At 41.1% G+C, this 15870-nt stretch overlaps 1 protein-coding gene across 1 annotated transcript in view; it reads right to left on the bottom strand.

The window, feature by feature from the left end:
* Nucleotides 1-421: 421 nt before the first annotated feature.
* Nucleotides 422-15870, bottom strand: part of COL24A1 (collagen type XXIV alpha 1 chain) — a gene marked incomplete at both ends in the record, with an annotated part of 253479 nt that continues 238030 nt past the window's right edge. The window contains 5 exons of the mRNA XM_080916055.1: nucleotides 422-568; nucleotides 4956-5171; nucleotides 8402-8511; nucleotides 10942-11110; nucleotides 12774-12839. Of these exons, the coding sequence (XP_080772181.1) occupies nucleotides 422-568; nucleotides 4956-5171; nucleotides 8402-8511; nucleotides 10942-11110; nucleotides 12774-12839 (708 nt within the window). The remainder of the gene's footprint in view (nucleotides 569-4955; nucleotides 5172-8401; nucleotides 8512-10941; nucleotides 11111-12773; nucleotides 12840-15870) is intronic.

Here is a 15870-nt window from a genome sequence, read left to right as displayed (position 1 = left end):
GTTTAGTGTTTGGGATGAGAAGGTGCCGCAGACTGTGGCTTGCAAGTTTTAGACAGAGACGTTGCACCGTTTGGAGCACTATCCAGTACTGCTCCATGGTGCCCTGCAGCTCCAGCTGTCTAATGGGATGAAAGCACAGGAAACCCTCAAGAATTCCAAGTCTATACAATTTTAGTTCTAGGGAATCCTTTGTGAAAACTCAAATCAATTAAAAAATTTAAGAGAATTAAATACATTATCAATCATAGTCCTTTAAAAATGCCATTATTCCTTAGGAGGAAATTGTTTCTTCCTGAGATTTCTTAAGATTTAGCCCGTCTTCCCCCCACCCCTATACTTTATGACGACATACATTTCTGTGTACATTTTCCTCTCGGCAATTACCTGACCAAAACCATGGCTTCCGTGCTGACCGGGGGCCTCAGAGAAAGCACACAGAACTACTTTCAATGTAGTGCTTTTGCTCAGTTCTGAGATGAGGAAGGTTTTGGACTTCAGTCACAGGAAGCTGATTAGGATTCTGGGTGTGAAAAAGGAATTTTGCCTTGTGCCAGCTGCCATCCCGAATCTGTAAAAGACCAAAATGTTTTCATATGTAACTGTCTTTCCAAGAAATCCAAGGCCAAGCTCAACAAACAACACCTTCACAGACACTGGGATCCCTTTCAGATGCTGAGACATAGTGATGCCAGCTCTCAGGGTGCATGATGGGGAAGGAACCACAAGTTTGAGACCTACTTGATCTACTTGATGAATTTGGGTATATGAAGACCCATTGTGTGTGTGTGTGTGTGTGTGTGTGTGTGTGTGTGTCTGTGTGTGTGTGTGTGTGAGAGAGAGAGAGAGAGAGAGAGAGAGAGAGACAGAGACAGAGACAGAGACAGAGAGACAGACAGAGAGACAGAGAGAGACAGACAGAGAGAGAGAGAGAGAGAGAGAGAGAGAGAGAGAGAACAGAAAATATTTAGAACGATGTTAAAACAGTAATTACTACTACCAACCAAAAAATTGGAAGCCTAGGACATTCCCTTTTCTTTCTTTCTTTTTGTTTATTCTTACTGGATATTTTATTTCTTTACATTTCAAGTGCTATCCCCCTTCCCAGTTTTCCCTCCGCAAACTCACTATCCCATCCACCCTTCTCCTGCTTTTATGAGGGTGCTCCCTCCCACTTCTTCCTGTCTGCCCTGGCATTCCCCTATACTGGGGCTTTGAACCTTCACAGGACTAAGGGCCTCTCCTCCTATTGATGCCCAATAAGGCCATCCTCTGCTACATATGCAGCTGGAGCCTTGGGTCCCTCCATGTGTGCTCTTCTGTCAGTGATATTCCTTTTTCTTATTTCCTCCCTTTCCCATATCGCCTTCCCTTCTCTTTCCACCCCACACCACACTGGAGATTCAACCTAAGTTCTTCCACTTGTTAGCCAGGGTTCTATCATTGGCTACACCTTGAGACCCTTTGTATACTGATCAGATTAATACAAGACCTGCTGTGATAACACAGAAGCTTTCTCTCTTCTTTTCTTTTCTTTTCTTTTCACACTTAAAGACAAGGCAATAAACTGCTCAGGCAGGCTTTGAACACATGGTCAGTCTGCCTCAGTCTCCCAAGTGGCTAAAGCTACAGACCTGTACCACTAGACCCATTATGGTAGTGTTAATTGTCAACAGAATTGGGAGCCATCTGGGAGACTGGCCTCTGATCATGTTAGCAGGGCATTATCTGTATTATGTTAAGTGAGACCTGCCCAGGGTGGGTGGCGGTATTCCCTAGACAAGGGATCCTGGACTACATATGAGAGAAAACCAGCTGAGCATGAGCATGTGTGTGTTCCCTGGTACTGTGGATACATATGAGCAGCTCTGACCCAAGGGGGGGTGTGGGGGGGAGACAGAGAGAGACAGAGACCTGACAGCAGAACTTTAACCACTAGCCATCTTGCTAGTTCCCTCTCTGTCTTTCTTCAGGGTGGTCATTTTTCTTAGGTAAAAGAGGACTGATTTTCACCGTCTTGATATAGGTGGCAGATAACTAGGCCTGCCTCAGTTAGGAGCAGTTAAAAGATAATCATGTCGAGTTGTTTTGAGTTCTCCTTTCCTCTCCAGTTCCAGGGTTTTCTATTTGTATGGCTTTCTTTGTGTCTCCCAAGGCTTCTGCTTCTTGCATTACTGCAGCTTTTGCTGTTTATGATACATGCTATGGTAAAAGCTGTCACAAAATGTTCTGTGTTCAATATTCAACACAACGCAGCCGAGAAACACAGTTGCCTATGTTTCTGAAGCTTTCTAGTTAGAAGCCAATTTATTTGCTCATAGTCTTGTTTGTCATGGTCTGAATTTTAAAATCTGAAGGATCTTTAGTGATTATTGAATAATATCTTCATGTTAAAGCCAAAACCATTGAAGTTCACCAATAAGTTACTTGTCTGATGTCCTAAGGTTGCCATGATAACCAGACCTAGCATTTGGAAAGACGTTAGCTGCATTCACTAACCTGTCAAGCAGACACTGGGCGTGGTGCTGTCCCCTGGGTATCACTGAATGAGCTGTCACTTCCAACTTTATCACAGGTTGGGAAATACAAAAGTGACTAACTTAGTTCTGACAAGTTCTAAGTAAACAGCTTAGCAATCTGACTGGGGAGAAGAGACAGAAGAAACATAAGAAAATATATGGGAAGGGTTAGACATGGCACAGAGAGAGAGAGCCCTCCAACAGTAAGGGCAAAATACACAGTGCAGCCAGAGACTGTGATATATAGTAAGAGCAAGACAGAATACACAGACAGAGAGTGTGTGTAGTAAGGGCAAGATACATTGCGCAGACAGATGTGCATACTAAATTCTTTATTGCTAGAGAAAGTAGGAAGATTTTATGAGGTTCAGAATTTAGCTGGGCCTCAATGCCAGAAGCTTCCAGATGGTGAGAGAAGTCGAGAAGGGTATGGAAAGTCAAGGCAAGCACAAACACCCTGGGACTGGGTAATAACAGAAAGTCAAGGTGACAACGACAAATGCCCTGGGGCCAAGTACCGATGGTGAAGTATTCTGTTGTGACGTCAGTCTCGCGCAGGGCTGCGATCACCACCTGGATAAATGGCAGTGGAAATTTAGGCAAGGAGACTTTCCTCAAATTTATTTGTTTGTCTGGGAGATGTCTCATGTAGCCAAGTCTGGCCTGGAATGACTGATCCCATGTCTCCGTATCTTCACTGCTGAGCTTATAGTGTGTACTGCCAAGCCTGCCTTAGACTAATTTTTCTTTATAAATGTGAAGATTAATAAAATAACCCATGAACAAAATGGCCAATGACAATGTAAAAATCAACAAATAGGAGTTGTTGTTGGTATAGTAATAGATCAGTTTGGCCATAGAATACAGTGGCAGCCAGTGAAAGCCCAACCCAGAAAGTAGGTTGGGGCCTGTTGCTGAGCTCACTGATGCTTAGATTGTATCTCAGAGTTGCTAATGAGCCACTGAAAGCTTCTGGAAAAAAGGAAAAGTTGCATGCATTTGTTGAAGTTACTGCTCTTTTCTAAGGAAGAGAATCTGAGCAATCCACTTTTGACCATTTACCCATGAAAGCAAATGTTATAAAAAGACGATCTCCAAGAAATGGCACACCGGGGCGGGAAACGAAACTACTTAAAATAATTAATAAAACAAATAATTATATATACAATTAAAATTTCCATAGTATCTATTGGTTCATTTCAATAGAACAAAACGTGAGCTAAAGTCAAATATCAAGAGGGTCAGTCAGTCCACAGCTGCATTCATATTTGTTTATATAAGAATTAGTAAAATCAAATAAAGTGACAATTTCTGACTTGTCTTCCATGCATCAATAATATCTAGAGCTCAAAAACATGATATATATATATATATATAAAAAAATAATATATATATATATATATAAAATATGTTTATTTATCTCTAACCCATCTGTTCATCTATCCAGATGCAATTATGCATCTATGCATTAACATTTGTTTTACATATGAAAATTCATAAGTAGGGGTTGGAGAGATGGTTCTTCAGTTAAGAGCACATACTGCTCTTGCAGACTTTGGCTTCCAGCACCCATGTCAGACATATCACAGTTGCCTAGCAGTACAGCTCCAGGGGACCTAACACTCTCTCTCTCTCTCTCTCTCTCTCTCTCTCTCTCTCTCTCTCTCTCTCTCTCTCACACACACACACACACACACACAAAGATATACACGCATACACATAACTAAATGAGGGGCTGGTGAGGCTGCTCAGAGGATGCTGGTTTGGTTCTCAGCACCCACACAGTGGCTCAGAACCATCTGTAACAGTTCCAGGCGGTCCAGTGTTCACCATGCCTTCAGAAGGCACCAACTGTACATACGGTGCACATAATACATATTCAGGCAAAACATTCATGCACATAAAAGAGTCCTTAAAAATAAAATAAATCTTTAAAAAGATACATTAAAAATCCATGAATAAGCTGGGCATAGTAGCACTTAGGAGATAGAGGCAGGGCAGGTGGATCTCAAGGGCCTGTGAGTTCAAGGCCAACCTGGACTACATAACAGGATCAAGGACATCCAGGGCTTTATAGAGAGACCCAGTTTCAGAAAATGAAACAAAAGTCCATGGCTATCTTTCAACATAACAAAATTTGACTATCTATCTATCTATCTATGTATATATACATATACAAACATGTATGTATATACATATAGGTATAAGCAACATGTATACATATATGTATCTACATGTGTATATATGTGTATATATGTATATAGTATGAGTATGTATATGTATACATACATGTACACATATATGTGATGATTGCTTATGGAAAACATAGGTATGCCAGGGATTTTACAACAACATTCTTCTGGAGTTTCAGTTTGTAAGCAAAGCCCTCCTCTCATTTTAAGCCACATTTCTCAAAGCTGCAACCTTGCATTCTCTTACCTTGCAATCATCTGAGAGGACCTGAGGTTCAAGTAGAGTGTTTTCTTCAAAACTCTGACCATTCCATCCTTTGAAACTAACCGGCAACTCTGGACCATCTTCACGTGTGCTGGTCCCCCTTGGGGCGCTTAGACAGTGAATGGTGATGATGTGGGTGGCTTCTGAGCTCAGCAAGTGAAGGAAGTTCATCTGTACTCTGCCGACTCCAAACTCCAACTAGTGTCATAGAAGAGTCACGTCATAAAACACGGTGATTTAGAGACCTCTGATATGGGGCCTGAGAACTTTGGAATTTGCATGCCAATAGATGGTGTACTGGCTGGTAAAGGTTTACATGCTGGTTCCTGGTGAGGGAGTGAAGACCTGTGATTCTGATTATCGGGGTGGAAACAGGGCTGGCAGGTTACGAAGGTGATGCCAGTGGGCAGGGACCGGGAAAGGATGCTGCTGAGAGGTTCTTATGAGTCTGTATGCACTGACTGCAGTATATTGTTAGGCTGGTATATATATTAAAAGAATAAAACAATTTTATAGTGTTTTAACTGTTATTTGCTGGCATGATGCTATACTCCATTTTCATGCAAATCTTCATTTGAAATAAGTTCAATGTGAGTTTCAAAAGATAGGACACAGCTTTGGGGATAGTAATTTGGTTGAGTAATTTTAACTTTTTTTTGCCAAATCCTAAAGTAGTTACAAACAGTAAGCCAGAAAGAAATGTTTACTAAGGGAAAACTGAATTAACAAAGCTTAACTAATAACATGAACAGGGAAAACCAGGAGATAGTGAGTTTGGCTGCTGAGTCCCACATCTGGAAAGAGAAGTAATGTTTCTTTATCCCTACCACCACCACCACCACCACCATTACCACCACCACCACCACCATTACCACCACCACCACCACCACCACCACCATAATTACTACTACCACCACCAACACCATCACCAGCACCATCACCACCATCACCACCACCACCATCACCACCACCACCATCACCACCACCACCATCATTACCAGGATTATTATCATTGTCAGCATAATGACCATAACCACCATCATCATTACTGTCACCACCATCACCACCACCACCATCATTACTAACACCACCACCTATCAAAGAGGGCTACAGGCACAATGTGAGTAGAAGTGGCTGCTACTAAGAAATTTTTCTTTATCTATACATGTAAAATTAGAAGAATATCAGTTAGGAGGCAGTGATGCTGGAAGACAGCAGAGCAGTAACAAGGAGAAAGAAAAAGCCCAATGAGCGGCTCAGCTCCGTGGTAGAGGGCTGGCTTAGCCGCCCTTTAGCCTCATGTTGACTCCTAGGACCACATGCACCAGAAAAGGAAAACCAATGTCAAAACAGAAATCACAATGAGAGCAATTCAAAACAACATAGCAAAGAAAAACTCCAGGGAACAAATGAGAGATTAAGGCCCTGGGACCAAAGCACTGGAGGGGGCTCCTTAGAAAAGTTAAAGTTTAAGTAATTCGGCTCTGCTTTTACGATCCGGGTCAGATATGAATAGAACACCAGCCTTTCTCAGCCGTGGTCGCCTGATGATTACATGGGGGTGTAGCACCCTCCTGACAGGGGTGTTAAGAGGCTGAGCTTGATAGGTTTTGTAACTGTTGAAGCCTGATTAAGCAGTCAGCAATTTTTTTTAATCTTGACTGAAACTCTCTTGGGATGTGTTTATTAATATTGTTTTGGCTCTGGTATAGGTAGTTTTATTATTCAACATTAATACATTTTCATGCCTGAAACACCAAACCAAACCAAACCAAACCAAATCGAAAGCGACTGTCTTGGTTTTAATATGCTTGGCCCAGGGAGTGGCACTATTTGGAGGTATGGCCCTGTTGGAGTAGGTGTGTCACTGTGGGTGTAGGCTTTAACACACTCATCCTATCTGCCTGGAAGCAGTATTCCACTAGCTAGCACTTTCAGATGAAGATGCAAAACTCTTAGCTCTTCCTGCACCATGTCTGCCTGGATGCTGCCTTGATGGTAACAGACTGCACCTCTGAATGTGTAAGCCAGCCCCAATTAAATTGGTCCTTATAAGAGTTGCCTTGGTCATGGTATCTGTTCACAGCAGTAAAACCCTAACTAAGATGATGACAAAGGCAATTTTCCACCCTGTCCCCTGGAGTAGAGCAAGCTCTTCGGTAGCCCATCATTTTATCTCCACTGGGACGATCAGTTCAGTCATGGAAGGGGGGCTACCATGTTGCTCTTCACTGTTCCTACCTCATTTGTTCAATATTTCCCTTCATTTATCTCCTGACTACAAAAATCTGTATGAAAATCCTCAGGCAACTTCCGGAGCACTGAGGGCAAGGATGTAGATGTGTATATTTTACAGAGAACTAGCATGTCTCTCTTTAGTTAGGAGAACAGGGATCTTCTAGGGGCAGAGTAGTGCTCTTTCCTCTATTCTTAGGGACAGTGGTGACCAGCCACTGAGGTTTCATACTATGCAGCCATGCTCAGTGAAGGGGAGCAGCTCCACAGAAACCAGCTGCAGATCGTGCCTTCTGGTCTCCTAAAGATGGGTGGAGCATATGATACGCACATGTCTTAGCTCTTTGCTAACACATGAAAAAAATGCTCCAAGCTGGCTTGATCAGAAAAAGAATTACAATTTTGATTTCAAGCTGTTATAAATAGAGCTAGCCTTGGGGTTTTAAGATACTTGTAACTGTTTCATATTACACTTCAGTTCATCAGTAACATGAACTGTTACTGTTGCCGGAAACAAAATCAGCATTCATTCTTACTAGTGGATTTTTCAGAATTGATCTTGAAATTTAAAAATAGTATTCAGTGAACTTTTATGGGAGGTTGTTTTAGGCTAATCACTGGAACGCAGCAAGCTTTTGTAGCAAAATTCTTTTACTGATGATACAATTTTCAACAAAGTTGTAGGTTGTGGCTGTAGGCTGTTAATCAGAACAGTGCAGCTAGTTGGAAATTGCCTAAGGTGTGTGTGTGTTTAAAAACACAACACTGTGCTCCACACACTCTAGGGAACTGAAGAAACAAGATCCATGGAGCACACCATGCTGAACCAATCACAAACCACACAATCAAACTGTCAAGATATATGAGTTATTATTATTATTATTATTATTATTATTATTATTATTATTATTATTATTATTACTACTACTACTGGAGATATGATTCAATGGTGAAGAACAGTTGATGCTCTTGCATACACACATACATATATGCAGGCAAACATTTCCATATGTAACAAAAATAAATCTTTGAAATATTTTTAACAATGGAAATATTTCTCATATATGATAGAGAATGGTGAAGGGCAAACATTTAACTTTCTCTTTTAAAAGCAGCAATTACATGATGGCATTAAAAAAGGTCCTGTCAATGAACACAATACACAAGCACATGTTCTGAAATCCAGTACACACCTTTGTCACGGAAACAGGAGGTAAGCATGTCTGGCCTCCAGCACTAAAGTTGCAGAAAACCTCAAAGGCATCTGAAGAGCATCCAAGATTTGGGTCAATCCAGTATTTTCCTATTAATTTATAACAAAACAAAAAATTATCTCACTCTCATACTAACATATATGAACTTATATATTGTCACATCTATGAACAAAATCTGCTGGAAAGAAGCTGTGTCTCCAGGGATTGGTTGGCTGATTAGAATTTCAGTACTGGGGAGAGATTGGAATAGTTCAGGTCCAGATGCTAATCTCTTGCTCTTGGGCTAGTTCTAGTCTCCACAGAACAGCCATTTCTGTATCTGAACTAATGTCTTGTGACTAATGGATAGAAACTCTTTAGAGCCTATCAACTTAGCCGACCATTAGCTCTCACCAACCCTGAAGGTAAGAACGCTACCACACAGCATCTGTAGGAAAGCTCTCCCATATCACTGTGCCCACCTCTCTGATGCACACACCAGTGCGTTGTAAACTGGCCTCCATTTGTAACTGTTTTTGTCATGGAAAACTAGAAAAGTCTATAAAGCAGCTTCCACTGAATCTGGAGTAACCTAAATCTGTGTATCTCAGCCATGATCACTCAAAACGACCCCAGAACAAGCTACCTCTTAGTTCCTTTAAGTTGAGAGCTGTGGTTTTTATAGACACACATTGACTCATCTGTTAAAATACATAGCCAATCATCAACATCTACAATTAGTGAGTGAATGAAAGCTATACCCACATAAAAAGTGTTACCTAGAACTGTATTTTCAAGCACCTACTAATCTGAAAGACATTTCATAATGGTAATCAAAATGATAAATGGGCTAAGAAGGTGTCAGTGATGACCTGCTTGTGAGATGGAAAGCTCAGTGGGCAAAGGGACTTATTTCTGAGCTTGCTGACCCTGGAAGCCATGTGGTGGAAGGAATTTACTCATCATTTCTTTTAGATCTTTTCCCCTATTACTGTGTGAGCTGTTTTGTCTGAGTAAAAGATGATCTATCAAGCTTCCTTGCCTGAGTGGTACCATGCTTTGACCTCAGGCTCCATGTCGTACAATGGTGATTGAGTAGGAGTTTCATGGTGACACGATCAAAGGTTTACCTTAAGTCTATTTTGTGTGCCTTACATCTCTTGTGACCCCAAAGGCTCTAATTAAAAATTGGCTCTGCCCTGAGATCATTGCTTTTCCTTCTAGCTCTTTCATTCCAGATCTGCCCTGGCCTCCTAGTGTTGAACACGGGAAGGTGTCGCTCCTGTGGCTACACTCGGGGCCATTTTCCTCACACACGTTCTCACACGTGTTCTCCCTCCAAACAGTCCGAGTCCAAATGCTCACCGCTGCGCTGTGTTATCTGTTATCGTCTCTCAGGGCAACTACTCAGTATTTTAGCTTCTGGGTTGTTACCACTTTTAGAAAAATGTAAGTACGACTTCATTCCTGGCATTTTGCCTTAACCCACATAAACACTCACACACGGGCCCCTCTGTTTCTAACATTCCAATGTCCATTACTCCAACCGCTAATGTCTGAGACTATCGACCCACACCTGCTCTCCATCTGAACCTCCTCAGCTGCTTCAGCTGTCTGCTTCTTCCTGCAGAAAGACGATGTACCATCTAGTTCTTCAATCAACAGTTTTTATTTTTTTATTCCGCCAGGAACAATTCCCTATGATGTCACCAGTTCTTTGCGTCACTTCTCTTTCTCCTAAAGTCCTGAGGCCTTTGCTGCACTGAAGGCTGTTCCTTCGGTAAATCCTGAACTCTTGTGTCCCATCCTCTCACCGTGTCTGTCCTATAAAACCCAATCTTAAACAAGGTTCACTTTTCTGACTCATCTGTAAAAAGCAAAACTGGGCTGGCTAGACTTACCTTAACTGAAAATGTTCTGGAAATTAAGGTTTTAATAAAACAAAAAGATATAATATTTATTGTACAGGTGATTGCAGACTAAACAGAAATGAAAAGGAAATAAAATAATTTTTTGACAGTTACTGCTTCTATTACTTAAGTGGTGACCAATCCTCTGGGGTTAAAATGTTTCCTTAATGATTTTCTCTAAACCTACTTTTATATGCCTGGCCAATGTACTTGGGATAAGAACCTTCTAAGGAAACCACTTTAGTTTGCTTTGCTGATTCTAGTTGGGGTGTATTTAAGGTCTATTAAATGGCATTTTTAGAGAGTACTTTGGAATATGATGTAAAAAATGTTGTGACCGTTGATGGTTTTTGAATTAGCAAGGACTATGGTGGGCTCCTGTCTATCACCCCTCACATTACACTTCCCTATTTCGATTTTATATATGATTTACACCTTTGCAAATTCAAACAAAGCACAGGGACATTTTCACAAGTATATCTTCCTCAAAGGCCATTTCAGTTTTGATGAAACTATGATGGCTTTTGCTGATGTTTGATCAAAATGACAGATCTGAAGTGAACGTATTACAGATTGCAAATGTTTTGAAATGTTTAAGTTAGACTTGGGAATCTGACAGGAAGGACTTACCGTCTGAAACCTTATACTGACAGCTAAGCAAATCCTTGCAGATCCGAGCTGGGTTTTCTCGTGTGCCGAGAGGATTCTTGATGCTGCTCAGGAGATTGCTAAGGTAGGTCAGGGTTTTGAATATCTCTGTACTGTGGCTGAGTAAGGTCACTTCAGTGTTCTGGTAACTCTGCCAAGTTATCATAAGAATCATATAAGCAAGAAAACCCCAAAAACAACTTGGACAAAGCAGAATGGCACTGTGATCCTAATGGCTTTTAGGGGCTTGGAATAGGAAGGAGAGAACACATTTTTATATCTAACCACGTACATCAAGTTATTAACCCTGAATCCTGATCAGAGGCCAAAGTTTAGTTTTTAAGCTGACAAGAGAATTAAAGAATTATTTTGCCTACTGAATCATGCCTTTTTAAGCTCCATATCAAATAATTAGAGTTTTAAATTTTAATTTAAACTTTACTTTAAAATGTTGCAGGTAAAAAACAATTCACACTGAAATTAACCAGAACTAAAGACTACTTAATGATTTCTTATACAGTTAGAGCAGCATCTCCTCTATGGTTAGAACAGCATCTCCTCTATGGTTAGAACAGTGTCTCCTCTATGGTTAGAACAGTATCTCCTCTATGGTTAGAACAGTGTCTCCTCTATGGTTAGAACAGTGTCTCCTCTATGGTTAGAACAGCGTCTTCTCTATGGTTGGAACAGTGTCTCCTCTATGGTTAGAACAGTATCTCCTCTATGGTTAGAACAGTGTCTCCTCTATGGTTAGAACAGCGTCTTCTCTATGGTTGGAACAGTGTCTCCTCTACGTTTAGAAAGGCATCTCCTCTATGGTTGGAACAGTGTCTCCTCTATGGTTAGAACAGCGTCTTCTCTATGGTTAGAACAGTGTCTCCTCTATGGTTAGAACAGCGTCTTCTCTATGGTTAGAACAGTGTCTCCTCTATGGTTAGAACAGTGTCTCCTCTATGGTTAGAACAGTGTCTCCTCTATGGTTAGAACAGTATCTCCTCTATGGTTAGAACAGTGTCTCCTCTATGGTTGGAACAGCGTCTTCTCTATGGTTGGAACAGTGTCTCCTCTACGTTTAGAAAGGCATCTCCTCTATGGTTAGAACAGTGTCTCCTCTACGTTTAGAAAGGCATCTCCTCTATGGTTGGAACAGTGTCTCCTCTACGTTTAGAAAGGCATCTCCTCTATGGTTGGAACAGCTGCTCTGAAGCTGTGGAGCATCACACTGGAGTTTATGTGTTAACTATCAAATGCTTTTTATGTACTTATCCTCCAGCCAAAGTGAAAACCCACGACAGAAGGAGAACTGGAAAAGCAAGTAGCTTTATATCCTTGCTCATAAGCTGTGTCCATTATGTGCCTGGAGTCTTGCCCTTGCTCTAATATGTAGTTTGTTGAGTTCTGTTTTCTACATTATACTGCATGCACATGCACACGTGTTTGCAGATAAACATAGATGATTGATCAGATTCAGCAAAGAGGGAGAAGAAGCTTTTTTCTCTCTGAGACTAAATGGCTAAGTCATCATGACAAAGCCGACTGTAAGAAATTTGGCTAACTTTATTTACCACCTCCCCAAACAGTAGCAAATCCCTTGCCAAATAAGTCCTTTAAAACTAATTCTTTTATTTCAGTATTTTTCTCATGAAACACCCTGTGCATGACATGTTTCTGTTTTATTATACTTGAGAACAGTTTCAGATTTTCTGTTTGAAATATAATCTTTGAGATAATGACAAATTTTGGCTTTCAAAAAAAATTCCCTCCTTTAGATTTGGATAGCGAATCTGCCGATATAAATAGAGCCAATATATTACCTCCATCTGCTGGGCAGAATTGGATTCTATTAGAGCTCGAATAGCGGCATTGATATCCATTTGTCTCTGTGTAAAAAACAAAATCAAACCAAACATGTGATTAAGGTAGCCATAATAAAACCAAGGAAGGCAGTGTCCTGAAGAGCTCTGTTCAGTTTGTTCTGGGAGTCTTGCTGTGAAATGTACCAGATTGATCTGAGTGACATCTGCCACTCATAATGGCAGACCATGCAAGAAAGACACAATTATCTTATGCAAAAGACAAGATGCTTTCTCCATCCACATTGCACAGGACTCAGTCTAGAGCTTACCAACGTAAGCTGTTTGTCCCCGCCGCTGGGAAGTGTGTACACATCATTACTCACGAAAGAAGGATGAAACACAATCCCCTCATGAATTGTCAACTGAAGAATAAATAAGTGTAGTAATTTCTAACAGTTCTATTCTTGGAAGGAAAGTGGGATAAAATATTACTGTCCTGAGGTAGTCACCGCAACAGTTGGATCTGATACTTCTGCGGTCTTAAAAGCAATTTCTGAAGTTGGAAAATGTACCATTAGTCCCAAAAGAAATAACACAGCACAAACTCAATCTGCTCCTGCATTTAATAAAAGAGATATTTTAGGAGAAAAACTTAGTACAGCCTTTCATAATAGTCTTTCTGTAATTTCAAATGTATGTGTGTGTATGTGTTTTTTGTGTGAGTGTGTGTTTGTGTATGTGTGTATGTATGTGAGTGTGTGAGTGTATATGTGTGTGAGTGTGTGTGTGTGTGAAATTAAGATGCATGAGCTGGGGGAAGATCTTGGGAAATCACGTCTGTGTAAATGAGCTCAGGCATCTGACTTAGTGCAGAGTGATTATGATGCTGAGGTATCTTTCTGCATGCCCACACGACAGAAGCTATTTATCAACAGTTCATTCTCAAGTCATGGTTAGCAAGCATAAAAGCCATTTAAGACGATGGGACAATCAATAAAACGACTTTTTCCGCTTGTCTTCACATGTGGTTTTCATATTGGAAAAGAACTCATTCATCCTGCACACACAGATTTCCAAACACTGTGACAACTCTTGAGGAGACAGTGGTGTGCAGCGAAGGAAGTTGTTCTCCCGGAGGCTAACCTTAGAGGGGGAAACAAGCCCAGATCAAATGATCTGAAACCACACGACTATAAATGGTACACATGCGATGGAAGAAAAGTTCATGGGGTGTGCAAGACATTGCTGAGGAAACAATGTTCGGGATGGCGCTGTCTGAGTGGAGGTAAGGAAGTTGGGCAGTGGCTAGGCCAAGGGGAGAGCGTCCCAAGCACAAGTAACAACCCTGGCTACAGTCCAGGGGTCGTGACCTCTTCAAGGAGCACAGGTTAGACTAAGAATCTTTTGCACATTAGGCAGTCCTGAAAATTTGAGAGGAAGTCTTGCTACGTAACTTGGGATATCATTGAACCCATTATCCTCCTGGCTCAGCAACCCCGTTGCTAGGGTTATAGGTGCACCATGCTGGCTTCGGGAATATGATCAAAACTATCAGAACACCTAGCCCATCTCTTTAGAATCAAAAAACCTTGGACATTTAATATGACTGAGTGGGACTGGGGCTGTAATTCAGGGGCAATTCTCCAAACACAATAGCCATGGGTTCCATCCTCAGCACCATAAGATACAAAATCCAGCCAACCAAAAGTATCATTGAGTACCCCAGGAGACTTTTGCTTTTATGAGTTAGAACTTTTGGTATTTTCCAAAGTAGAAGTATGAACATAAAATTCAAAATGACTTAGTGATTGTTTAAAATAATAATACATCTATTGCATAATAAGATCACTCAAATATTCCTGTGTGTTATTGTATAGGTAGAGAACCTATACGGGTGATATTGGCCTATGCTTTTGCACATCTTTATTGTTAGATTGATGATGGAAGGTAAGACACTCACATAGTTTTGTAGTCAGTGGGTTTGTGTTTCCCAGTATTATTTTGTCTCCCAGTTTGTCTCGGATCATCAGAACAGCCATTCCACTTCATATAACTAAGCACTGTCTACTTTTAGAAGTAAAAATAAAAGCCAGGGGGCTTACAAAGCCAAATTTATTATGATTTTGAATTTTGACAAAGTCAACAAACTGCAAAATGTGATGGCTATAGGGGGAATTTTACTTCCTAGACCTTCTCTTTATTTGACCTTTCTGGTGGTTCCCAGGAAGACGTCTAAGACTGTCTTTATTTTACCTTATCCAGTGGTCATTCAGTATGACAAGAGGCTCTCCTTGGGAGCGTTTTTTCCAAAGCATATGCAGTGAGTTTTTAACTTTATCTGAAACAGCAGGGAATGAAGCAACCACTATGGGAAACAGAGTTTCCAGAGAAAAGCTAGAGAGAGTTCTTAGTCCAAAGCTCTGACCATATTCCGGAACTAAAACTCCATGTGATGTTAGTACTACATATGTGTTCAGAGAGTCCTGAGAAGTGCTAAGCCCTCATCTCTGGCTGATCTTGAGGCTCTATGACAGCAGGTGTAATTGCCACTTGCCTGGCTGTACATCGAAATGGTACCACAATCACACGTAGATCTCACGAGCAAAAAAAGGTGGCCTTATCACCGCTGGTGTGTAGGAAAACCTAGCAGGAAATCTTTAACAGAAATTAGCCAAGCACTGAGCTAGCTGGGCAGGGACTTCAATATTCCTACACAGCAAGGTTGGAGAGACTCCACAGTTCAGAAACGTCAACCAGCGTCAATGAGAATCAACAAGAATGAATTCTGGTTGAGGGAAGGAATATGATTTCCAGGGGTATGCCACTGCAGAATCCGAAATGTCTCCTTTTTAACAAGGACACAGTTGCAGTTGGTCCTGTGTATGTGAGGAGTCTGTATTGTATCTTCAGGATCAACCAAAAGTACAACTCCCCCAAACAAACAAACAAACAAACAAAAACCAAACACCAACAGACATGCCAAACAAGATGGAGAAAAGCCTATGAGCTCTCAACCCTGCTCAAAGAAATACAGGCCACAGAAGGAAGCTGGCATAGGGAGGGGTGGCCTTTCTGGGGAAGAATACAGTTAGATTGTCTGGTGTCACATGGTCAG

Source organism: Micromys minutus (genome assembly GCF_963924665.1).
Source record: "Micromys minutus genome assembly, chromosome: 4".
Taxonomy (NCBI): domain Eukaryota; kingdom Metazoa; phylum Chordata; class Mammalia; order Rodentia; family Muridae; genus Micromys; species Micromys minutus.
Note: the sequence above shows the minus strand (reverse complement) of the source record. Positions and strands in the feature narration are given on the sequence as shown.